We start from the raw sequence: 25,153 nt of genomic DNA on the forward strand, positions 1-25,153 counted from the left end.
GCTGGCCTGGTATATTTTATGTAGCTCAGTTCTTGGCAGTTTTCCTATTTCAGCTTTCCTGATGCTGGAACTATATGGAGAAGCCACCAGGACAGTTTTGTTTTTACTGTACTTTAAAAGTTAGATTTTTTTTTTTTTAATGTGGGGGAGCATATGTGTGTGTTGGATATGGAACTCAAAGTTTGTGCACACTAGGCAAACACTCAACCAAATTACATAAAGTTAAGTATCCCTCAGTACTTAGAACATTTTGAGAACAGAGGATTTGAGTCTATTGCAGGGCTTCCTCAGAGATAGTTTCTAATAATTTATTCTTCATTTCCAGTTTACAAGTCAGGCTTTCTTGTTTCTTGAAGACTGATATATCAGATAAATTGCTTCATGCGGCCAGGCGGTGGTGGCGCATGCCTTTAATCCCAGCACTTGGGAGGCAGAGGCAGGCGGATTTCTGAGTTCGAGGCCAGCCTGGTCTACAGAGTGAGTTCCAGGACAGCCAGGGCTACACAGAGAAACCCTATCTCAAAAAACCAAAAAAAAAAAAAAAAAAAAAAAAATGCTTCATGCAGCCAGGCAGTGGTGGTCATGCCTTTAATCCCAGCACTTGGGAGGCAGAGGCAGGCGGATTTCTGAGTTTGAGGTCAGCCTGGTCTACAGAGTGAGTTCCAGGACAGCCAGGACTACACAGAGAAACCCTATCTCAAAAAACCAAAAAAAAAAAAAAAAAAAAAAAATTGCTTCATGCGGCTAAACTCATCATTAGAGTCACCCTAAAAGTAATGGCAATGGAGGCATTCCTGCATTGCAGGACTTCAAGCCACCCATACATGCTGTCAATTTAGATTTTAAAAAAAGCAAAAAGTAGCACCAAGGGCCACTGTGATCCATCCCTTACTATAAAAGAGCTTACATCCAGAGGGAGCTGCAGCTTATCTTTGTGACGGACAGGTACCCCCATTTAGATATGTTCTCAGTAAGAAAATTGAATTATGGAGTTTATATGAGGGTTTAAAAAAAATTAGTTAGGGGCTGAAGAGATGGCTCAGCGGTTAAGAGCAGTGATTGCTCTTCCAGAGGTCCTGAGTTCAATTCCTGACAACCACATGGTGGCTCACAACCATTTATGATGGGGTCTGATGCCCTCTTCTGGTGTGTCTGAAGTTAGCTACAGTGAACTCATATAAATAAAATAAATACTTAAAAAAAAAAAAATAACTGAGAGTATGATGGTGGAACTAATTTTAAAAAAATTAGTTAGGGAGAGTTTTCTATGCCTGGTCGCCTGTGCATCAGGGGAGCGACGCAGGGAGCCTCTACTAACCCCACACTGGGCATGGATGGGCAAGTCACTCTTAGCTCTCAGAAGACTGTCCAGTGGCTCAACTGGAGGGGCGGGATTCGCGGGGCCTAGGTGAAAAAAACTGGGAATATAGTAGAGAAGATATATAAAATAAAATTAAAAAAACAAAACAAAAACAAACAAACAAAAAAACAGGTGGTGTTATTGTAATTAGAATTGCGGCCAAGCTCAACCTGGACTAGAGGAGCTGAGCAAGGGACAGCCCTGGTCCACTGATGGACAGCTCCCTATCCAGCTCCGCCTCGGCCCGCCCACTGTGTTGCTCTCGCGTGGTCTGAGTTCTCGTCGGCCCGCAGGGGCCGACGGGAACGGCGGCCGCACTAAAGGGGGCCGACATGGCGGCAGCGGCGGCTTCGCTTCGCCGGTCGGTGCTGGGCCCGCGGGGCGTGGGGCTTTCAGGTGCAAGTGCTCCGGGCCTGCTGGGCGGCGCGCGGCCCCGGCATCTTCCATTGAGGACACCGCAGGTGAGTACTGGCGCGGGCCCTGTCCATCGCGCGCCCCTCAGCCCTGAAGGTCACGGCGGGGAGGCTCAGGGCGCGCGCCGGCATCGGTCTTCTACGTTCCTCCTACGACTCGGCAGGGTCCCCGCTGACAGGCCGGCACACTCGGGAAGCCAGTCTGGGTGCCCACGCCTTGGAACGACAGGGCACGTTGCTCTGAGCTCAGGGTCCGGCTGTGATGGGGTCGGGACGGGAGATGCCTGCGAAGGGCTCACCCAGAACGACTCCCGAAGCCAGCTGTCTTGACCTGGCTGATGCCCTCAGGTGACCCCAGCCTGACCTCAGCGGGCTGCGGGTGACCTTGGTCTGCTGCAGTGCTCGGTCACTTAGGCTTGTCTCCCGGTTTAAGTTCCACGAGCATTCTTCATTTGCCCTACAGAGCCGAGCTATGGCCGAGGAGTCGGCTGCAGTGAGAGATCCAGCAGGCAGTGGGCATAGTGTGCCTTTGGCGCTCTGCGGGCGGTGGCGGCCAGTGCTGGGCGGAGGTTGAGCCTAAGAGATGGGCGTTCATTCAGATCCCCAGGTGGGCTGGTGGGGTCTTGGCAGGTGCTGAGCGGGGCTCTTGCAGGCAGTGTCCTTGTCCTCGAAGTCTGGCCCTTCTCGAGGCCGAAAGGTGATGCTGTCAGCGTTGGGCATGCTGGCAGCAGGGGGTGCAGGGCTAGCTGTGGCCCTTCATTCTGCTGTGAGTGCCAGTGACCTGGAGCTGCACCCCCCCAGCTACCCATGGTCTCACCGTGGCCTCCTCTCCTCCTTGGACCACACCAGGTGGGTGTGTAGCGGCGGGCTGGGGGTGGAAGTTTCTGGGTGAATTGGAATCTTCAGTTCCTTTAATCCTTTCTGTCTTTAGCATTCGTAGGGGTTTCCAGGTATACAAGCAGGTGTGCTCTTCCTGCCACAGCATGGATTATGTGGCTTACCGCCACCTGGTGGGAGTGTGCTACACGGAGGACGAAGCTAAGGCGCTGGCTGAGGAGGTGAGGGGGGGGGGGAGTGTTGGGGATCAAGAGAAGGTGGAGGATATAGGGATTGTGGCTTCAACTGTGAGGGACTGAAGGATTGTGATGGAGTTCTTGGTGGCAGGTGGAGGTCCAGGATGGCCCTAATGAGGATGGAGAGATGTTCATGCGGCCAGGGAAGCTGTCTGACTATTTTCCAAAACCATACCCCAACCCTGAGGCTGCAAGAGCTGCTAACAATGGAGCCTTACCCCCTGACCTCAGCTACATCGTTCGAGCTAGGTACTTGGGCTGCCCAGAGTGTGGGGCTAGAAAATGGAAGGAAGTCAGCTTCGTGTTAAAGACTAAATCCACGGGTCTGGTTCTAGGCATGGTGGTGAGGACTATGTATTTTCCCTGCTCACTGGCTACTGTGAGCCCCCCACTGGGGTGTCATTGCGAGAAGGCCTCTATTTCAACCCTTACTTTCCTGGCCAGGCCATTGGCATGGCTCCTCCCATCTACACAGACGTCTTGGAGTATGATGATGGTGAGTGTCCTTCTCCACGGGCCCTCTCCTACTCTTAGCATGCTTCCCCAATATTTCTGGGTCTGGAGGTCTATCTGCCTTCTCACCTGAAATGCTTGTTAACTGCATATCTAAAAAGACTTTGGGGACAGCTTTCTTAGTCCTGTAAGGTTCCTATCCCTTTGAAGTCGTGGATATGGCTAATTCCTGCGTCTGTGCACTGAGGGTTACCCTGGATTGGCCCAAGCCCCAACAGGTAGCCTATTTTTTCTTGGCCCAGGCACCCCAGCTACTATGTCACAAGTAGCCAAGGACGTTGCCACCTTCCTTCGCTGGGCATCGGAGCCAGAGCATGACCATCGGAAACGAATGGGGCTCAAGGTAAAGGGTTTGGCAAGGGTCACAGTGGGCAGTGAAAAAGGGTCTTTCCTGTGTATCTTTTCTGAGCTTTCTTTGTTCCCAGATGTTGTTGATAATGGGCTTGCTGCTGCCCCTGACCTATGCCATGAAGCGGCATAAGTGGTCAGTCCTGAAGAGTCGAAAGCTGGCTTATCGGCCACCCAAGTGACCCTGTTCAGTATCTGCGTGTCATCTTGCCTGAACAAGCTCTCAGCAGCCCAGGAACAGTCGGAGGCCTTTTCAGGCCTGGCCCCTTTTCGTCAGATATGAGGGCCAGGAGTCCAGACTCTTGCTTCTGATCTTCCTTCAGCCCTCATTGTGGGAATAAATTAAGTTTCTCAACATATACATTTTAGCTGTTCAATGACTGAAACACACATTTCAGTGGGAACCCTGGAACCCATATTTCTCCACAATATTGTTTCCTATACTGCCCAGTATCTGGGACTTATTGAATGGGACAGAATTCAAAAACTGGCTAAGGGCAGCATTGTTTGCATGGGAGAGATGGCTAGGTGGTTAAGAGCACTAGCTGCTCTTCCAGAGGACCTGGGTTCAGTTCCCAGCACTCACACAGTGGCTCAAAACCATCCATAACTCCAGTCCCTGGGGCTCTAACACCCTCTTTTTGGCCTTCAAAGGCACTGCATGAAAATAGTACAAAGGTGTTCATACAGGCAGAACACCCATGTACATTTAAGCAAACATACAAACAAACAAAAAACACCTCAAATTGTTTTTTAAAGGAAAAGGCAGCACCATTCAGCAGAGTGAGTATGCCTTGGGAGAAGTAGAAAGGGGCTGTTAAGTGTGTGAACAAGCCTTTAGCAAGAAGATCTGGAGCAGCAACACTGTCTAGAGAGGATGGGAAAGTTCTCAGACATGTCAAGCAACTGGGAGTAGACAGAAGGTACCTGGATGTCTTTTAGTCTTGGCTGGACAGATAAGAGGGTTGTGCTGGAGATGTATTTGTCAGAGAACAATACCTAGTAGTCTGCAGTGCAGCTACATAGTACATGTAGGCCAAACTGACAGTCACTAGATTCATGAAGCATCTTGGTACCTAGAGCAGTGTGATAGATGATTGTCAGGAAGATCACAAAGGCAGGAGATTCAAGACTCCCACCGATAAAACACGCTAAGTGGGGAAGGAAACATACTCAGTTCTGCTATTGGTATAGTGGCTGAAGCAGCTAAAAATAATGTTGATTGCAATACAGGAGGATTTGAGAAGGGCAACAATAGGGCCAGGGTTGGTAAGAGGAACTCTTAGCAGGTCAGCAGCATGGAGAACCCCCATATGCTCAGAGGCTCTGTAACATGGTCCAGTGTTATGTTCGATGACCACTAGGACTTGATTCTAAGTATACTCTTCAGTAGTCTCCTGGTTGTGGTTTGGGGAACCCCACCAGCTACTGTGGGCAGCACCTTGTTTCCTTGCTCTCAGGGAGCTGGAGTCGTACAACTCTACACCCAAGAATAGAACACGGCCACATCTTACGTGTCTTTAATCACTGCCTCGTGTCCCCGACAAGCAGGGGGTCCCTTGCAAAGTTCCAGTGGTGGTATTTGGGTCTGTGACAGGAGGCCCATATTCTCTGTAACCTGAGGAAGAAGATAGGTTACTCCTGTTTATTCCACACTATATCCCCTCACCCCCACCCAGCCTCTTGTACCTTTGGTAGCTTCTAAGTGGAAGCTGAAGTAAGGGGATCCCAAGCACAGGGCCTTTGGGTGCTACACATCTCACAGCCAGGGCGATTTGAGGCATTGATGAAGGTGCAGGAAGGGCAAGACCAGCCAGGCTAGGAAGGCGGGAAGACCATTGATGCTTCCTAGTTCTTCCAATGCCCACAGCTGCCCATATCTGGCCCACACCCAAACTGGTTATTTGCCCACCTGAGGGGGACCTGGGAGACTGGAACTGGATGGCTGGAGGTTATGAGGCAGCTCCAATGACTGAGGAAACAAGCATCCTAATTTCCTATCCATCTTGGAGTTTTGAAGGCTGTGTCCTATAATAGAAAAGGCTCAGGGCCACCTCAAGACTACACCCCACCTCTCTTACCCTATTAAGTACTAACCTGAAACTTCTCGGGGGGCTGATAGCAAGTAAAGAAAAGCAGGGTCCCCATCTTGAGAGACTCCATAGGAAGCAAGGCTTCGTTCAGGCATACACAGACACCGCCCAATGACCCAGCGCTGCACAGCTGGCGGGAAACCGAACTCTGAGAACACCTGAGGCCAGAACATTAGGGCTAGGCAGTGTCACTCACCCAGGATCCCTGCCGTACATGTGAGATTCCTGATGCCCATGCTTACCTGTTCCTGGAGGGCTGCAATGGAGCAGTGTGGGTGGATCTGCAGTGAGACATGGGCAGACGATGAAGAGGACAATACCGATGTAGCATCTTCAACTGTGACTTGCAGCCTGGGTCAGAATATAGATCAGGGTGTTGGACAGTTAACCTGGGAAGGTCAGGAAGGCAGAGTAAGCAAGACCAGACATTACCTTATGGGACCTGGTGGGAACCAGGCCTCCATGAGCTGGACATTGAGAGCCACATGATGCTGTGCCAGGATTGCTGCCACTTGGGCTGCTGCTTTCTCATCCCCACCTGCAATGGCCTGGGCCAGGCGTGTAGCCAGCTCTTCTACAGGGAGAAAAGACAGCTATCACAACTAGATACCAGCCACAGCCCCCCAAGTCCTTCCAGTCTGTCTTTACCTTTTTTCAAGTTTCCAGAACTTAGAGGAGGATCCACCTCAGGTTGGGTTGCGTTAGGTATTTGAGCCATAGAAGAACATGGTGGAGAAATGGGGCACACTTCTGCAGCTGAAGCTGGGGCTGGGCTGCCACTGCCTAAGAGGGAAGATGTGGATTAGGCTAGTGGTCTCCAACCTCAGATTTTTAGGACCTTTGCTTTCTCTGCCTCATTCCACTACCCTTAGGCCATCATTCAGGCTAAATCTTTCTTTCCAAGCCTTGGCCCTCAAAACAAAACCAACTCTCAGTTAGAGAGAGATGGGGCTTTTTTTTTTATGTCACCTGCGTGTTTTGGAACTCACTCTGTAGACCAAGCTGGCCTCAAACTCAGAGATCCGCCTGCTTCTGCCTCCTGAGTTGCTGGGGTTAAAAGCATACACCACCACTGCCTAGCTTAAAATGCTTTTCATACAGACACAGACCTGAGAGTTCAAATTCCCCCAAACCATATAAAGCCAAGCATGGAAGTGTAGATCTGTAATCCTAATGTTTGTATGAGTTGTGGGTAGAGACAAGAGAATACTCAGAAACTCTGTGGAGATTCAGGAAACTACCCTGGCTTATAAAGAGGCTAAAACAAGTAGAGACTCTCCAACAAGGTGGAAAGTGAGGACTGACACTTGAGGTTGTCCCAAGATTGCCTATGCACATGCATGCCTCTATACAAATGCATGCACACCACAGACACAGACAGACAGACAGACACACACACACACACACACACACGAAAAAGAAAAAAAGTAGTGCCCAGTTGGATGGTACACATCTATAATACCAACACTCTGGGTGCACAGGTAAGAGGCTCACTGACAGTTCAAAGCCAACATGGACTACACAGTGAATTTGAAATTTGAGATCAGCCTGGAATTCACATTGAGACCTTGTCACAAAGAACAGTATTAAGGGCTGGGTATACATTATCTGGCAAATGAATTGCAAGAGAAAGTCTCCTTTCAATGATAAGTTACCCAGGTCTCTCTTATGTCAGTCTCAAGTCTTCCTCAGGTATTTGTAGGCTTTTCTACCTCTTCCCAGGGCACTGTCTACATCGGTGGTTCTCAATCTGTGGATTTCAATGCTTTTGGGAGTCGAATGACCCTTTCATGGGGTCACCTAAGGCCATTGGAAAACAGATACTTACAATTCATAACAGTAGCAAAATTACAGTTTGAAAGTAGCAATAAAAATAAATTTATGGCTGGGGGCATCACCACAACGTGAAGATCTGTATTAATGGATTGAAGCATTAGGAAAGTTGAGAACCACAGGTCTACATCCAAGGCCCTCTTTTCTCTATGCTTCTTCTGGTGACTTTGGGTGACCTCTCCAACCCCCAGCCTTTACCTCTCCAGAGTCCCAGCCATGTCCATGCTTTTCCAAGCAGGCAGTGTGTTAAGCCTCACACTAAGTGGTTCTTCTAGCTCAGTCTTAATCACTAACTCTTCCATTTGAACAACCACAAGACCTATCTAATTCCATCTCCTAAGATCCTCTGGCTTTTGCAGCCTTGTCTACACCACTCCATATAACTGCATAGTCTCTATAAGTCTCTGTTATTTTTCCTCGGAACACAATCCCATTGTTCTAAAACTCTCAGTTCTGCAGCACTACCTGCAGCTCTTTTTTCACTTGTCTGGTACTCCTGGTGTCAGCACTTGAACCTCTTATTTCTCCACTTATCACTACCCCCAACCACGACCAGGAGGCCCGGACTTATTCAAATAAGCATTTATTCCACAACACTGACCATTTTGTCCTTCTACGGTGGCATCTCGCACCAGTGCTGCCCACTGCTGCGCTTCCTCAGAGTCAAGGAAGTGCACACTGAAGGTTCCAGGGCCTCCAGGTGGAGGCTGCAGTTCGTGTTGGTTAGGCCCGCGGACGGTATAGCAAATGTTCTCCAAGGGCCATTCTAAACTGACCTGAACAGGGAAAGAGCACTCAGTCAGTCGTTCCTCTTCATTACCCACACGAACATGAAAAGAAAAGGAAATAGGTAATTTTTACGGTCCTAAAACTTTCTTGCCTGTTATCTTACGAATTCTTCACAAGATTTGTAAGTCGGGTGTCAGCATTATTCCCACTTTTACAGGCAATCAAAGGAAAATAACTGCTTAAGGACTGTCGTCAAGGTAATCGAGAGGTTGATTCCAGCATCCCGGCCCGCACTCACCGCCCCAGGCTCGGTGCCTAACAGTTCCAGCCGGAAGCGTCCAGGCCGCTCAGGGTCGGCTTTCAACTGCAGCTTCCGCAGCTGCGCTTCGGCATCCTGCCCAGCGCCTAGAGGTCTCACCGCGGCGTGCACTGCCAGGAGCACTACAGGTGAGTCAGGGTCTGCAGCCACTGCCGCACCGCCGGCGGGCGGCGACATTTCTGGTCCGGCGGAGTCCTGACTCTCCGAGAGCGCTTCCGTGATTTAGAACTGTTGAGTGCTTCCGCCGTCCAGAAACTCGGACTGTGAGCCTAGGTTCCGGATGCGCCAGAGCGTGGAGAACAAGAAGGACCTAGTGCTCCGCACTACCAGAGCCTGATAGCTCACTAAGCTATAGAGATGGTCCAAGGATCTCCAGGCACAATCCGGCCACGCTAGTCACGTTTCAGCAGGACCCGGGGACAGTGTCACAGACCGATCACCGGTCACAAAAAGAAGGCAAGGATGGACTTTTCTCAAAGGTTCAAACGAACGATAGCTGCTGCCCGACATAAGACAATACCGGTTCTCGGAGCGAACCAGGCGCCAATACACACAAACACACACACACAAACACACTAGAGACGCACTTCGTAACCGTGCACCACTCTAGGAAGAGGGTTGGCACCTGGGGGCGGGGCGGGTATGGCCCTAACCAATGAACACTAAGAGTGGAGGCGGGTTCGTAAGCGAGGGCGAGACAGACAAGCTATACAGCCAGTAGAAGTGGAAGGTAAGGCTGAGTGGCGGAGGACTCCCCCAATAAGATTTCTCGTGGTCTGGACCCTGTGGCTAGAGTGGACCATTCAGAGGAGTGGGGTTGGGCCCGTCGGACGCTTGTTGTTGTCGGGTCGGGGGAGGCGGAGGTCGCTGTTTCGCTCTCTGGCTGGTGCGATCTCGGCGGTCCGCGGCAGGTCGGTCGCGAAAGCGGGCGCTGCAGGGGGGCGAGGCTATGTCGCGGCTGCAGCCCGTCTGGGCCGGCAGGGCCTGGAGTAACGGGACGTCGCCGCGAAGCTTCTTCCCCCGGATACAGTGCGGCCCGAGTGGAGGCCGCGGCGCCGCCCTCCAGTCCTGAGGAACCCGCGCTGCGCAAAGCCCGCGCCGCCGTCATCTCGGCACCGACACTAAGCAACCCGGCTAGCCTGGCTTGATCTAGCCTATTTCTGGCAGGTGGGTGTCCGCCTTGTGCTCCAAGCGGTCCGGGCTTGCGGGAACCACAGTCCCCGGCGGGCCTCGCGCTGCTGCAGTGCCTCATGGGACTTGTAGTTCTAACGCTGCCTGGGGCTGGAGCACCTCTCTTGGTGCACTGCCTCCTGGGGCTTGTAGTTTCCCGCTGCGAATCTGCTGGTGCCTTTAGGCTTGCAGGGCAGCAATGCCAGGAGACCGCTGGCCTGAGCCAGCAAAGGTGGTGTATCCTTCCGTCCTACACACTTCGACATACGAAGTACGAATTAGACGTACTTGCAAATAGAACTGAATAACTCATGGGTTTCCTCTTCTTGCCAGGAAGCAGCAAAGCAACCCATAGAACCAGGGAAGAGCTCCCATACAGGTGACCCTCAAGGCTCGAAACCCCAGATGCCCGGTTCCGAACCGGATAGCAGGTTCTTACCCTATTTAAGAGCCTTTCTACAGTCTAAGGGTGCCTACAGAATGCTGATGTGGGTAGGAATGTCGATAGTGGATGGATGTGGGTAGGAATGTCGATAGTGGATGGATGTGGGTAGGAATGTCGATAGTGGATGGGCCCACCAGCCAGTACTCATAGGTGTGGGAGGATTTGGGATTGAGCTACAACCTGGTCATGCCATCTTCAAGTGACAGGATCATCTCCCTCTCAGCCAATGCTGAGTTTTCAGGGGCAAGTAAGGTGAGGAAGAAGAGCTATGTGATGGACTCAAGGTTAGATCGAGCTGCAGACAGTACTGTGCTATTGGTTGGAAAGGCTGGAAGCAGAGCCCTTTGGAGCTAGGTAGCCATACCTGGCTTCTTACATTCCCAGGTAGTGCTGCACTAGTCCCACTCGCACAAGGAGCTCCCTTCCCAAAGGACATGAAGCTATTGGAGAACTCCAGCTTTGAGGCCATCAACTCACAGTTGACAGTGGAGACTGGAGATGCCCATATTATTGGCAGGTGAGGCTGGAGGCTCTGGGGATCAGTCTTTCAAAGGTTGCTATCTTAGGCCCTGAGTTAAGTCCTCAGGGTTAGCATGCTTCATGATTCTCTCTGCATTCTTTAGGATTGAAAGCTACTCATGTAAGATGGCAGGAGATGATAAACATATGTTCAAGCAGTTCTGCCAGGAGGGCCAGCCACACGTGTTGGAGGCACTGTCCCCACCCCAAACTTCAGGCCTCAGCCCCAGCAGGTAAGCAGAGATGGAGACTCCCTTCTGGGGTATGTGGGACGGTGGGCAAGGCTGACATTTTTCTCTATCTAGACTGAGCAAGAGCCAGGGTGGTGAGGATGAAAGTCCTCTAAGTGACAAGTGCAGCCGCAAGACCCTCTTCTATCTGATCGCCACCCTCAATGAGTCCTTCCGGCCAGACTATGACTTCAGCACAGCCAGAAGTCATGAATTCAGCCGGGAGCCAAGCCTCCGCTGGGTAAGGATGGACAGAAGGGCCCAAAACCATGTGGTCATTATCATTGCCTTCCCCACTTGGGTTCTACCTGCTGCCCTGTACCCTTGTCATCCCTGACTGTAACCTCCTGTAGGTGGTAAATGCAGTCAACTGCAGCCTGTTTTCAGCTGTTCGGGAAGACTTCAAGGCCCTGAAGCCACAGCTGTGGAATGCAGTGGATGAGGAAATCTGCTTGGCTGAATGTGACATCTACAGGTGGGCTCATATCTTTGCAGCTGGACTTGGTAGGTATGAGTGGCAGTGGGAGCCTCATACTTGGCTTTTTTGCTCTTCAGCTATAACCCAGATCTAGACTCAGACCCCTTTGGGGAAGATGGAAGCCTCTGGTCATTCAACTACTTCTTTTACAACAAGCGACTTAAACGAATTGTCTTCTTTAGCTGCCGCTCCATCAGGTTGGTACCATCTTACCTCACCTTCGCCAGCTCCCCTTTCGACTCACACCATTCCTTAACTGGGTCTACTCTCCCTGGGACAGCCTGGGATAGGAGATCCTAAGTCTGGTGTCTCTATCCCCACCCAGTGGCTCCACCTACACACCCTCAGAGGCAGGCAATGCACTGGACTTGGAACTGGGGGCAGAAGAGGTTGATGAAGAGAGTGGAGGTGGAGGCGGTGAGGGCAGGGCAGAGGAGACCAGCACCATGGAGGAAGACAGGTGTGGTGGTAGCTGTGGCCATGGCCCTGTCCTGGGGAGCCTGGAATGGGTGGGACAGATCAGGGTTCCCTCTGCCTGGACTAGGTGCTATCTCTAAAGGCCTACTGTGTGTGAACTTCTGCCTAGGGTTCCAGTGATCTGTATGTGATGAGAAGAAGTGGAGGTCTCAGCTTCATCCAGCTTCGACCAGTGCCTGGACCTGCCTACCTGAGGAGCTCCAGAGCCTTCCCAGATGCCGACTACACCTTGGCACTGCCACCAACCTGGCACTGCCCAAGGCTATACCTGCCTAGCCCTTTGGTTTCAGCCTGTGGATGTCCACTTACCCCTGCAGGCTCCTACTGCCCATGCTGTGGCTGGATTAAACAGCACGGGGTCTGATAGAAAAAGTGACTGCTCTGCACCAACAGTCTGTCACAGACAGGACAGCTGGACCACAGAGTTTATTTTTGTATTTCTTACTGGGCCTGTACACTCCACTCTAAGGGCCAGTGGTTTGAAGCCCTGTAAGTGGTGCCCAGTGTGTATGGGACCTGGTCTTTGACCAGCCCCTCGTGCCCACTTTTGCCCCCCCCCCCCACTTCATCAGGTGGGCCACATGCACTGAGTGTCACTTTGCTGCAGCTCATTTGTTTCCAATAAAAGTTTCTGTGACTTAGATGGAACTTGGGAGTTTGTGGGGGCGGGGCCTGCATCATGGGGCGGGGCCTGCGTCATGGGGCGGGACTGGTAGCTTTTGGTATCTTAGCAACAGCTGCTGCCTTTCCGTTACTTAGTCTCAGAGCTGTTAATCTCTCACCTCTGGGACTGTGATTGAAGACATGGAGGACAAGATAATAGAAACACCCAACCTCTATTCATCAGAGGGTGACAACTTGGCTCTGGATGTAGACTTTTATGATCAGGACATCTATGATATCCCAGATCCTGGGGTGCTCATAGAAAAGAATGGTGAGGGCAACTGGCATTATTCAGGCACCTCTCTAGGAAGCAGACATTTCTCAAGCTTTGTTCAGTCCTGAAGGTGTAACTCCCCTGGGCAGTCCTTGACCCAGCATGTCCCTCAGAGAAGGGCTCCTCGTTGCTTTGGGCACAAGGCCATGGTGACACTGCATCCTCTTTACAGAATTGGGTCTGTTGGGGGGACCAGAGGTCCCACAACTCTTTACCAACAGTCAGAGATGGCGGAATATGTCACTGCATTCCCGAGCCAGGCTGCTGTGGCTGCACCTGCGTGCATACCTCCACGACATCGTGGAAAAGGTGTGCTTCTCCATGAGGTTTCTACTTGGGCTCTTCCCTAGAGATCCTGGGCACCAACTCTACTGGTCCTTACCGGTTTCCCTAGGCAGAAGAGCTCATGCCTCCATTGCTCACATACATCTCTCTACTCTGGCCTGCAGGAAAAGAGAGCAGAGCTGCGAGTCGCTCGCATGACACATGGGCTGGAGCCACTGCGTCACCTCGAAGTGGAAGCTGGACTGTGCTCAGTAGCACAGGATCCAGTGGGTAAACGCTTCATGGTACTAGATGGTGACGGTTACCTGCATCAGCATACCATGGATGGCTGGGAGCAGGCAAAGCTGAAGCCTCCTGTTGTACTTAATGGGCTAGTGACTGTGCCTGGCCCTCTGGGAGAAATAGGCCGCTTTGTCGGCTGGGGCCCAGCTGGACTAAGCATATTAGGCCAAGACTTCCACCTGCTTTGGCTGAGCAAGCCACGGGTGAGCAAGTCACTGGACCAGGAGCCTTTCCGCTGCTTACCAGTGTCCAATATGGGTCTGTTGATTGTGGTCCAGATGGGTGGCAGCCTGGAGCTCTGGAAGTTCCGCTCAGGAGGTCGCCGTCTGGTACCCTGTGGCTCACCTCTGCGGCCACCACCGGGCTTATCTGGCTCCTTCAAGTGTCTGGCCCTAGGGCTGGAACCTGACCACTGCAGTTGGCATTGCTTTGCTGCCTATGGCTCGGCAGTGCTCACTTTTGATCTGGACGACTGGGCTCTCATAAATGTTAGCCAGGATCTGCATAAAACGTGAGGGGAGTCGGGACAGGTGGATGGGAGGCAGATCCCCTAAGGAGAGCCAATTATTGCAGGGGTTATAGGACCCACAGACGGGGCTGTGCTGAGTCCACTGGGCTTCCATTCCCCACCTCTAGCATCATCTCAGATATGGATTACTGTGAGGAGGTAGACGCCATGGTGACAGCTTCCCGGGATAGTACTGTGAAGGTGTGGGAGGCCGACTGGCAGATCCGGATGGTGTTTGTAGGACACACAGGTGTGTCTTGTCTGGCAGCTCTTGCAACCCTTCTCTTTCTCATCCTAAGCTTGCCCCTCTCCAGTGTTGGCTACATCCCAGGAATTCCTCCTTAAACTATGACATGTGCCAAAATGACCAGCACCTTTCCTGCAGGCCCAGTGACAGCTATGACAGTGCTTCCAAACAGCACGCTGGCAGTGTCTGCCTCACAGGACGGGACAATTCGCACATGGGACCTGAGGGCCGCAGCTCAGGTGGGAGAGGTAACTCTGGGTTGCTGGACCGAAGACGTAATCTCTGAGAAAGTGAGCCATTTGCTGGCTCCTGCAAGTCCTGGCTGGCCGGTGCTCTCTCTCTGCTCGAAAAGCATAGAGCTGTGGCGTGTGCGTACCCTCTATTCACCATTAGCGCAGCTATCCGCAACAGTTCTCCATATACAGGTGGCGCCAGTACTGCCAGCGCCAACTGATCCATCTCTGCCTGCTCGCCTTATATGCGCCTGCGCAGATGGGTCGGTCTACCTGGTGTCAGCTACTACAGGACGAACTGTGAGTTCACTGCTGCTGGAGCCGGAGGACTGTGCAGTTGGGGTGGTTTATTGTTTGTCTCGAGAAGCACTGTGGGTGCTAACACAGTCAGGGTACCTAGTGCGCGCCAATGCCGCACGCTGCCCGATGGTGGTAGTGCACCGCCTGCGTCCACCTCCACCCCCAGCGCCACAGCCCTGCTGCCTGCATCTCTATAGCCATCTTACAGACCCTCGTAGTGCATTTGCTTGCTGGGAGATTGTACGCCAGAATCAGGGTGACATGCTCCGCAGTGCCATTGCCTGGGCCTGGAAAAATAAGAATAGGTGGGCACAATCGCCATCTGAGGCTAGTTAAGGCTAACTGTGGCTGACTTCGTGACAGAGCCTTGGCCAACAGGCTCCATCACTTCCCATAGGTTTCTTCCAGTGATGGGGCACTCAGATGGCACACTGTCTGTGTTGGATTGGCGCACATCAGTGACAGTCTTTCATACAGAAGCACACAGCCCAGGACCAGTGACTGCTATTGCATCCACCTGGAGCAGCATTGTGACTTCAGGTTACTACCTTCTCTCCCTCAAAGATAGCCTGGGGGTCCCCCGCACTATCCTGAAGTCCCAGCCCTGACTCCTGCCACCCAAAGGTGGAGATCTGACAGTAAAGATGTGGCGTGTATTCCCATATGCTGAGGAGTGCCTGAGCCTGCTGCGTACCTTTTCCTGTTGCCACCCGGTGGTAATGCTCTGTGTCCTGGGGAAGCGCATCACTGTAGGCTTTGAGGATCCAGAGAGTGCCACCTATGGCCTGGTGCAGTTTGGCCTGGGTGATAAAATGCGTTTTGACCACCGGCCACAGGATGACCCTATGGACCATATCACTGGTGAGCATGAAATGGAGCCAGAGTGAAGCCTGTGCCCTTATTCTCAACTGCTTCCTAACCTTAGTTCTGCCCCTAGGCTTATGCTGCTGCCCCACCCTTAAGATATATGCCTGTTCCAGTCTGGATTGCACCATCCGAATATGGACCAGGGAGAACCACCTGCTGCGGTGGGCTGGGGCTGTATGGTGGGGGGGGCAGCTAGTGGGGGCTCTTCTGACCTCTGCTTGCGAGTAAAGACCAGGGGCTGGGCAGGGTCTTACCCTATCACTGCCTCAGATTCCTACTCTTTGAAACAGTGGCTAGATCTTAGGTACTCTTGCAGGCTCCTGCAGCTCGATGGCCCCCCTCAGGCCCTGGCCTTCTCCAGCAACAATGGAGACCTGGTCTTCTCACTAGGCTCCCGCCTCCACATGGTGTCCTATAAGACCTACTTACCTACATCTTATCTAGTTAAGGTATACAGTGAGGTCAAGGTAGGAGAGGTGGGACTGGCTGCTGCACATGAGCCAGTACTGAGAACAGAGCCCTGTCTGCTTCTTCAGAAATTATGTCTGAAGCCCCCTGATGTGATATATGACCCTCCGCTACCACTGACCAGCAAGAAGCCACTGACATCCAGCCAGCTGCAGAGGCTTGCCAGTCTACATGGAGCAGCCAGCCTCAGGTCTACTTAGCTGCTGTGGCAGCCTGGGGCAGGGTTTGCATAGCTATAGACCCCCAGTATGAGTTCTCTACATTCCCAATTCCCTCTGGTATTCAGCCCCGGAGTCTTTTCTCCTGGCTAGTTCTCACTCTAGCTTCTGACCTATCCCACCAGTAATGCCCAGAGTCCTACCTTTGCCTGTTCCTACCTACAGTGTGGCCTTGCCCTTCGGCTATTACCAGGCAACAGAACTTCAGCAGACAGTGTTGAAAGAGGTAGTGTAGACCCTGACCCTTTGCCAGCCCATTGCCCATCCATGCCCCATGCCCAGTCTCAGGCCACAATCTCTCAGCCTCTGGCCTGGGGCCCTCATGGTTGCTTGGGGAGCACATGGCAAGTCTTCAAAGAAGCATAGGCTGACTGCTGATGTCCACCTCAGGACTTGGAGAGTATCATAGCCCGGGATCAAGACCTTCACGAACTGAGGCAAGGACTGATAGCCCCAGCAACTCGGCCCTCACTCTCCTTTAAGCAGCGCCAGGAAGCCTTTGACAATTACTTACAACTGATCTACGGGTCTGACCTGATGGTAGGTATGAAATCAGTCCCAGGCTCTGTCATGACCTTTACCTTGTCCAACACAAGCTTCTGGTTTTTTTCCTGTACCAGGACATGAAGTCTGAAAGGGAGTGGAGCGCAACAGAGAAGGAGCCGCTGGACACAGAGGTCCAGCCTGGAACTACCGTCATTGCTGGGCAGGCTGCTTTTAGTAGCGATGTTCAGGCAGTGTCCCTACCCTCAGCCTTCCAAACCCCAGGAGCTCCAGGAAGGCGCTTTGCCCGCCCTCCTCGAGTCTCCTTGCCCATCCCACCCACCTACCGGAAGGTGCATAGCCAGGCATCCCAGGTGAGGTCTCCATTACTTCCAATATCCACCCATGCCTGGACGTTGTGGTCCCTGCCTCAAGCCCTTCTAACTCCTTGTATACCCTAGCTTCTAGCACGTTCCTCCCTGAGCTATGAGCTGGGCCTCGGCTTGGATCTTCAGGTGCAGTGGGATCAGTTTGCAGTTAATACCATGAACCTGGACACATCAACTGACTACACGCAGAATAGGGTGAGGGCCCCTGTTCTAGGGCAGTTTCGGGGGCTTTGGTGGTTGTGTTTTATTCTTACTTCCTATCCCTCCCCAGGTTCCACTGTTGCTGCAAAGAAGGCCCTCAGAACCTCTTTCGAAGCTCACGGGCTTCTTTCCTGCAATCATAAAGCCCTACAGGGTGAGACCCGACCCCTCCATCTTTCTAGAGGTGACCTCTCTCGGGGGTCACTTTTTGCATATCCCATCTCCCTTTGCTGTAAAGCCTTTGCGTTCCACTCTGACCCAAGGGCCAAGCTTACCTGGAACCTATAGAGTCAGGGCTGAAGAACCCTGTACCTGCACAGGCACGGTGGTACACACCTTTATTAATCCCCGCACTCAGGAGGCAGACACAGGCAGATCTCTGTGAGTTCAAGGCCAGCTTGGTCTACAAAGCAGGTCTAGGACAGTCAGGGCTCTGTTACACAGAGAAACTCTGTCTCGAAAAAACAAACAAACAAACAAATAAACCCCATACCTCTACAGCCTGGCCAGTTCTGGTGCGGACATGGACTCTTTGTTGCTTTCTAGGATTAGGCCTGAGCCAGACGTCTACTGTCAGTGTTTGTTTCTGCATACCGGTCTCTCCAGCAGGAATGCAATGTTTCCTGTAGACCTTTTCTGGAAGACCAGAGTTCTTGTGCTTCAGGGGAACAAAGCTCAGTGGGGCCAGTCCCTCAAGATTCACCATCTTCCCATACTTAGTCATACTGGCCACCCAGGCAGGCCCTGTGCTTAGCACACCAGGGTCCTGCTCGGTTGTATTATTCGCCCTTCAAGCACATTGACCTCTCTCCGAGTTCCTTTCTTCCTATCCTGCCTCCCTCTCCCAGGTTAAGTTTCATGGAGAGAATGTGCGGTGTGCAGTCAGTGCTCACCAGGAACCAGCCACTTCTTCATTTACAGTTCATAGCCCGCCAGACTACACTTTTCCTGATTTCCCAAGCTAAACTGTCCATTTGCATGTTGAGAACAGAGGCTACCAGTCCGGTCTGGCTTCTGGAGGCCCATGGTTATGGAGCTATTCCCTGGTAATGTCCCAGTTCAGTGATTTCAGACTCTCAGCCCAATTTGTTGCTTTTACATCTAGATACGTTCTCGGCCCATCAAGTTTCCTGGCTGTGTGCCCAACTCCGTGGTACTGAGGCAAATGTGGTTGCATGCGGAGGTCAGCTGCCTTGGCTCCCTAGCAGAGCTTTCCAGCCAGAGCAAACTCAAGGCAAGAAATGGAGTTTGGGGTTCTCTGGGAGGGAGGGCCCTGTTATCCCTACAGCCTGCCATGTGTTCCTTCTTGTCCCTCTGCAGTCTGGAAGCGAAGATGACGAATGGTTGAAGCATCGGAAGCATTCTTCTAGCAGGTGGCGAAGTAAACTGTTCAGTTTGCTCCGTCTGACAAGGAGGAAAGCAGTCGAGGAAGAGGAAGAGGAGAAGGAAGTGGAAGAGGAAAAGGAAAAGGAGGAGTCGGAGATAGAGTGGGTCTCCACTTCCCCACCTTCTGAGGCGGAGCCAGAGCAATGGGAACCGGACACAGAAGTAGGCACTCTAGGTTCTCAGGGGAAGGGTGAGATTGGTGCTCAGAGGTGGGTCTGAAGCTTCAGTCATTTCCCCTAGAGCGACACAGACTTGATCTCAAAACTTTGCAATGAAGCCTCCAAGACTAAGGGCCACTCTCGCCCCCGACAACTTGGACGCTCACTCTTGGAAGAACGCTATGGGCATTTGCCCAGCTTCCTGCATTATTTTGTTGTCCAGAACTGGTTCAAAAAACTGTTCCCTATCTTTACCCTGGAGGTTAGGAGACACTGGGAAGCCTAATTTGGGAGGTGGGAAGTGGGGGAGTAGAAGAGAGAAAGCAGGGGCTAACTTGCATGTTGAGTGGAGTTGGGGGCAGGCATGGAGTGAGTAAATCTCCTCACAGGCCTATCCAGAGATGGGCACAATAGAAGGTTTGGCCTCGATGTTTTTGGACTTCCTGTTACAAGCTTCCTGGGCGGACCGAGTGAACATTCTAAATGCCCTGCTGAGGTTGTTGCCTGATGTAACAGGCGACCTCCGAATCCGGTTGCAGGCCAAACTCTTATACTTGCTCAACCAAGATGATCCTCCCAAGCTCCAGGTGAGTCCCTCCCTCCAGAGTACCCTATATCCTGAGGTAATCCCAGAGCCGACCAGAGTCCCCTACCTGCATCCTACTCCTGAGCATAGGACAAGACTCAGAAGGAGTTTGTGATGCTGGCGCTGCAGCTGCTCCTGGCCTGCAGCCTGGATGTCCTTGACGTGGTGCTGGAAATTATCTCCTATTACCTGTATTCTCCAGTCAGCTGCCGGTGAGCTGGGCTCCGGCTAGGTTTTCCCTCCTAGTTTGGGAGGACTTGAGTTAAGCCTCATCTATCTGTCCTAGGCAAGAGCTCAAGAAGCTGCTGGAGGGGTTGGGACTCCATGACCCAGATGGCGTACTGTTCAAGGAAATTATGACCTGGGTTGAGGAAATGAAACTTGAATCCAAGTCTGAGATACGCACACAGTGTCAACAGAAGCTTGAAGAAATTTATCTCCAGGTCTGGTGGGCCAAGGGCTGGCGGTTCACTTACTGGAAACCTACTTCCTTCAGAGGTCTCCCAGAAGACCATGAGTGGTGCCCACAGGAATTCCCCGAGTTTTTGAAATCAGAATGTTTCTTGAGAGACTCCCTACACGCGGAAGGCTGTACTTGAGTTGGGGTTGGGGGCTGGGTGAGGTACCCTTTCCCTGGGGCTAGGACTCTATAATAGAGGGAGGTTTCAGAGGTCCGGGTGCAAGGGTCCTTACTCAGGGTCACTCCCCTGTAGGTGAATGACGACGTGGAGCAGTCCACAGTCAGTGTTTTTGTGGAGCCTTTCCGGAAAGTCTCACAAACCTCCCTCATTTCTGGGGCAACCTTGCCTGCCTTGAGCACCTCTTGGACATACTCACGAGCATCAGAAATGTCCTTGCATTTTCAAGAGTCGTTTGTGCCTTCACCTGTGCCGTCACCTGTGGAACCTGTGGAGTCTATGGAGAGGGTGGAGTCTATGGTATCCATCCAAGAACTCCAAGCGGCAAGCGCACATGCACATTTGCGCATCCAGAAAACCAAAAAGGTCCTCGCTGATATGCTGCAGACCTTCTGTCTGGACGACTCCGAGTTTGCAACTTTGCGTGATGAACCAAGGAAAGCGTCTCCGCTGGCGCAGACAACATGGTCACAGTCTCAGATGGTGGACCTGTTTCATATTGATATGCTTAATTTCTTCTGTGAGAAGCGGAGGGCACAGCAGCAGAGATCAGTGGAGGAAGAAGAGGAGGAGGAGGAAGAGGAAGGGGAGGAGAAGGAGCACTTACCTGTCTCACAAGACCAAAAACTAAGGCCCAACGCTGTGTTGCGGCCGAGCCGGGAACGCTGGTGCGCATGACAGTGGCTCTGTTGGGCTGACCCTGTATGGGTGCACTGAAGGAAGGTCTTAACTAAATCTTTTCCCTTCTTCAGGCTCTATCCAATCCTCCGTCTGCAGGAGGCCAAGGCACAAGACATTGGTGTGTTTTTCAGGAGTAAGTAGACACGGGCGTAAAAACTAGACTCTAATGCTACCCTGTCTCTCCCATCCCCACCCAACCTCAGCCTATAGCTTCATTTGCCTGGCTTCCCACATCTAGGTCACAAGAAGCAGAGGAAGGAGCTAGCTCCTGATGGTTCTATCCGAATGCTGAAGCTGCCGTTGCCACGAGTGGACTTGCAGCCCTTTCCCCCAGGCTGGCCTGCACCCCCACGGGCACTGCCCCCGCTCCTCCTTCAGCCTTCACTTCAACGCTACTTTCTGTTTAATCATACAGACCCAATGCCTACAGTTGACCTGGGGGACAAATAGCCACGGCTCCATGGCTAAGACCTAGTCCTACCACCTTAGCAAATCACAATACTATGCTTTGCTTAAATTAAGAGATATATAAACACACACATTAATATATTTACTTATTGTGTGTATATGCGTGTTCATTTGTGTGCAAGTACATGTGTGGGCATGCTTGTGGAGACCAAAAATTGATGTCAAGTGTTTATGGTTCTCTACCCTATTTTTATTATTTTTTTGGTTTTATAAAACATTTCTCTATATAGCCCATCCTGGGACTCACTATGCAGACCAGGCTAGCCTCGAAATCACAGGGATCCACTTGCACCTGCCTCCTGAGAGCTGGCATGTGCCACCGCACCTGGCCCTATTTTTATGCTTCAGCTGTTGGAGTGTTTTCCTTTATGTATGTGCCAAGTGGGTCTTGACAGAAGGTTATCTGCAGTAGGTACAACAATGACTGAACCAGTTGACATTTGAGGAAAAAGAGCCAGGTAGGACTTATGCCCAGTTTGGTGCCCTCTTCCCTTCATTCTCCAGGTTGATGGGTGAAAGCTGTTTCTTTTGTTTGTTTTGTTGCTTTTGTTTTGTTTTGCAGGCTGTTGGGGTTTTTGTTTTTGCTTTTTTTCCAGATAGGGTTTCTCTATGTAGCCCTGGCTGTCCTGGACTTGCTTTGTTGACCAGGCTAGCCTGGAACTCACATAGATCTTCCTGACAGGCTGCTGTTTTTATAGGTCATACACCATCCTGATTACCTTTTGTTGTTGTTGGTTTTTGTCAACTTGATACAAGCTAGAGTAATTTGAGAAGAGAGATCCTCAATTGAAAAAATGCCTATCACACTGACCTGTGGGCAAGCGTATTCTTGCTTATGACTGATGTGGAAGAGCTAGCCCACTGTGAGTGGGGCCACCCCTGGGCAGATGGTCTTGGGTTGTGTAAGGAAGTAAGCTGAGCAAGCCATTAGGAACAAGCAGTAGCAACCCTCCATGGCCTCTGCTTCTGTTCCTGATTTCAGATTCCTGCTTTGAATTTCTCTTCTTTCTTCCCTCTGTGATAAATAAACCATCACCTGAAAAGTATAAATGAAAGTTGGTTTTGGTTATAGTGTTTTATCACAGCAAGAAACCTTGCTGTGACACCTGAAGGATAGTTAAATTCTATCCTTCAAAAGGGTAGTCGCATTTCTGCCTTGATCCAGATAGGTACTGGTGAACTGGAAAGTTATTGTTTCCTTTATATGTTAGAATTGTATGTGGTCACTCGTTTCAGATCACTTATTTGTGCAAATGATATCACTTCTATCATGGATTGCCTGAGCAGTCAGCCATAGCATAGGCAAAATTCCTGTTTCCTGTTGCCAAGATAAAAACACCCTAACAAACCCAGCAGTGTTGGTGCATATGTCTTTAATTCCAATACTTGGGAAACAGAGGCAAAGACAGGTGGATTTCTGCATTTGAGGCCAGTCTGGTCTACAGAGTGAGTTCCAGGGAAGCCAGGGCTAAACAAAACAACCAAAAGCAACTAAAGTATTTGACTCACAATTCTGGGTTGCAATCCATCATTGTGGGGGAGTCAAGGTGACAGAAATCTGGAGCTGCTTGTTATGTTCAAGGAAACTGTACAAACCGATGGAACTCTGGTCTCAGTATTAAAGGAATAGTTTAGTGAATGCACACCCAGGACTGATCGATCAATCAGGGATACAACCTAGACTCGGGGAGCTAAGACTGCGACCCCAAATACTTCCCAGGGCCAGTTTATAAAGGCAAAACCCACAATGAGCTCATATGCAGGTATAGAAAGGGCTGCAAGGGGGTGCTGGAAAGATGGCTCAGCATTTAAGAGCACTGACTACTCTTCCAGAGGTCTTGAGTTCAATTCCCAGTAACCACATGGTGGCTCACAACCATCTGTCCATCTGTAATGGGATCTGATGCCCTCTTCTGATGTGACAGAGACAGTGGACTCACATAAATAAAATAAATATTTTTTAAAAAAGAAAGGGCTGCAGGGTGGTTGGTTCTTACTTAAGCTATTTGACAGTTTAGACATAACAGTTCAAATTGATCTTTAATTTGATTGGTCCTAAGTGGAGCCTTTGGTTGTGGAGTTTCTTAAGAATAACAAGCCTTATAACAGGATATGTGGTCAACTTGATCCTGCTCTGAGTCAAACTATTTTCTGTGTCAGGAATAATATGAAATGGTTGGCAGGCACGTAACAGCATGGCTACAGCTGCCCTAGGGAGCAGGCCTCAACATGGCTAGTCACATTCCACCCACAGTCAGGAGAAGACAGGGATGATTCATACATCCGAGTAAAAGTTTACTTTTTCCACTCTTTTTTTTTTTTTCCCCTTCCCTTCTCCCTCTCGCTCCAGCCCTGAATGCTCTGGCCGCCGCTCACTGTAGCTGTCTTCAGATACCCCATAAGAGGGCATCAGATCTCATTTCGGGTAGTTGTGAGCCACCATGTGGTTGCTGGGATTTGAATATATGATCTCCAGAAGAGCAGTCATTGCTCTTAACCACTGAGCCATCTCACCAGCCCCCTGCTTTTTCCATTCTTATAAAGCCCCTTTCCTAGGGAATGGTAACACTTACAGTGGTCAATGTCTTTTCACTAAGATTAGCCCCCACAGACATGCCCATAGGCCAACTTAATTTAGACAGTCACTGAGATTCCCTTTCTAGGCAACTACTTTGTGTCAAGTTAACAAAGTTAACTTTGTTTATAAGAAAAATAAAAATCTGGTGGCACATGCCTTTAATCCCAGCACTTGGGAGGCAGAGGCAGGCAGATTTCTGAGTTTGAGGCCAGCCTGGTCTACTGAGTGAGTTCCAGGACAGCCAAGGCTATACAGAGAAACCCTGTCTCGAAAAACAAAAACAAAAACAAAAAAAAAGAGAGAGAGAGAGAGAGAGAAAGAAAAAAGAAAAAAAGAAAAAAAGAAAAAAGAAAAATCTTTGAGACCATCTCATTTTATAGCTCAGGCTAGCCTCAAACTACACTGACCTTCCTGCCTCAGCCTCTTCAGTTGTGAGGTTAGACAGGAAGGACTATGTCCAGCCGATTTACATTTTTTTCTTTTTAGATTTATTTATTTTATTTACGAGTACACTGTAGCTGTCTTCAGACACACCAGAAGAAGGCATCCAATCTCATTACAGATGGTTGGGAGCTACCATGTGGTTGCTGGGATTTGAACTCAGGACCCCTGGAAGAGCAGTCAGTGCTCTTAACCGCTGAGCCATCTCTCCAGCCCCGCCGATTTACATTTTTGTTTTGTTTTTGTTGAGATATGGTTTATCTGTGTTATAGCTCCTGATGTCCTCTCCGGGCCCATCTATGTTTTTATTGGTATCTAATTATACATAGGTCCTGGGGATATAAACTCCAGTCCTCACACTTGCAGGGCAAGCTCGTTAGCTGCTGGGCCCCTGTGTGATGAAAATGTATTGAAAACGTTATTTCAGAAGATAAAGCTATTCGATCCCCTGGTTGACATCACACTCCCTGGTTCCCTAACATCCTTAAGCAAAGGACTGCATGTCAGGCAGCTGGTTGTGCTACCCTTATGCCCATACTGGCTGTTTCGAACAGTCCACAGATGTGCAGAGCTAAAATATAACCTCATTCTAAGAGGCGTGGCTTCAGCAATGACTGTTTAAACAGTTTTGGGAAGGTCTTTCCCAGCAGCCTCTTGTGCCAAGTTGGAGGAGCACGTCCCTTTACAGTCTAGCAAAGGAGACTGTGACTGGTACAAACAGTGCCTTGGCTGGTGTTACCATCATCCTTCATTTGCATAATGACCTATCCTGATTGGTGCAAACACCGCACGTCTTAGA

General features: G+C 50.8%; 4 protein-coding genes across 9 annotated transcripts; 3 read left to right on the forward strand and 1 right to left on the reverse strand.

The window, feature by feature from the left end:
• The first annotated feature begins 1,652 nt into the window (after positions 1 to 1,652).
• Positions 1,653 to 4,066, forward strand: Cyc1 (cytochrome c1). Its single transcript, XM_034517363.2, has 7 exons — positions 1,653 to 1,821; positions 2,426 to 2,622; positions 2,705 to 2,831; positions 2,938 to 3,095; positions 3,182 to 3,342; positions 3,602 to 3,702; positions 3,785 to 4,066. Exons 1-7 carry the CDS (start codon positions 1,693 to 1,695, stop codon positions 3,887 to 3,889), a joined length of 978 nt encoding a protein of 325 aa, XP_034373254.1. The 5' UTR covers positions 1,653 to 1,692; the 3' UTR covers positions 3,890 to 4,066.
• Positions 4,067 to 5,211: 1,145 nt separating this feature from the next.
• Sharpin (SHANK associated RH domain interactor) lies at positions 5,212 to 9,255 on the reverse strand. Its single transcript, XM_034516510.2, has 9 exons — positions 8,661 to 9,255; positions 8,235 to 8,409; positions 6,449 to 6,583; positions 6,233 to 6,374; positions 6,043 to 6,151; positions 5,805 to 5,958; positions 5,620 to 5,735; positions 5,397 to 5,525; positions 5,212 to 5,325 (listed from the first exon to the last, which is right to left on the reverse strand). Exons 1-8 carry the CDS (start codon positions 8,856 to 8,858, stop codon positions 5,409 to 5,411), a joined length of 1,146 nt encoding a protein of 381 aa, XP_034372401.1. The 5' UTR covers positions 8,859 to 9,255; the 3' UTR covers positions 5,212 to 5,325; positions 5,397 to 5,408.
• A 449-nt stretch (positions 9,256 to 9,704) lies between these two features.
• Maf1 (MAF1 negative regulator of RNA polymerase III) lies at positions 9,705 to 12,641 on the forward strand. 2 transcript variants are annotated; one of them, XM_034516511.2, is made up of 9 exons: positions 9,705 to 9,848; positions 10,185 to 10,282; positions 10,681 to 10,813; positions 10,920 to 11,048; positions 11,121 to 11,286; positions 11,399 to 11,520; positions 11,601 to 11,720; positions 11,849 to 11,983; positions 12,110 to 12,641. In XM_034516511.2, exons 3-9 carry the CDS (start codon positions 10,731 to 10,733, stop codon positions 12,129 to 12,131), a joined length of 777 nt encoding a protein of 258 aa, XP_034372402.1. In that variant the 5' UTR covers positions 9,705 to 9,848; positions 10,185 to 10,282; positions 10,681 to 10,730; the 3' UTR covers positions 12,132 to 12,641. The 2 variants fall into 2 exon arrangements, with proteins under 2 accessions (XP_034372402.1, XP_034372403.1); XM_034516512.2 differs by lacking the exon at positions 10,185 to 10,282.
• Positions 12,642 to 12,775: 134 nt separating this feature from the next.
• On the forward strand, positions 12,776 to 21,420 carry Wdr97 (WD repeat domain 97). 5 transcript variants are annotated; one of them, XM_076912228.1, is made up of 24 exons: positions 12,776 to 13,246; positions 13,387 to 13,492; positions 14,141 to 14,262; positions 14,398 to 14,507; positions 14,685 to 15,097; positions 15,190 to 15,332; positions 15,417 to 15,653; positions 15,730 to 15,820; positions 15,976 to 16,108; positions 16,196 to 16,317; positions 16,511 to 16,571; positions 16,736 to 16,885; positions 16,966 to 17,202; positions 17,290 to 17,412; positions 17,489 to 17,572; positions 18,524 to 18,652; positions 18,739 to 18,966; positions 19,045 to 19,224; positions 19,352 to 19,549; positions 19,639 to 19,760; positions 19,835 to 19,991; positions 20,262 to 20,854; positions 20,939 to 21,000; positions 21,106 to 21,420. In XM_076912228.1, exons 1-24 carry the CDS (start codon positions 13,084 to 13,086, stop codon positions 21,315 to 21,317), a joined length of 4,176 nt encoding a protein of 1,391 aa, XP_076768343.1. In that variant the 5' UTR covers positions 12,776 to 13,083; the 3' UTR covers positions 21,318 to 21,420. The 5 variants fall into 5 exon arrangements, with proteins under 5 accessions (XP_076768343.1, XP_034371917.1, XP_076768341.1 ...); XM_034516026.2 differs by having other exon boundaries at positions 12,776 to 12,934; positions 13,110 to 13,246; positions 13,387 to 14,015; positions 14,398 to 15,097; XM_076912226.1 differs by having other exon boundaries at positions 12,776 to 12,934; positions 13,110 to 13,246; positions 14,398 to 15,097.
• The last annotated feature ends 3,733 nt before the right edge of the window (positions 21,421 to 25,153 follow it).

This window comes from Arvicanthis niloticus, chromosome 13, assembly GCF_011762505.2.
Source record: "Arvicanthis niloticus isolate mArvNil1 chromosome 13, mArvNil1.pat.X, whole genome shotgun sequence".
NCBI classification, from domain to species: Eukaryota; Metazoa; Chordata; class Mammalia; order Rodentia; family Muridae; genus Arvicanthis; species Arvicanthis niloticus.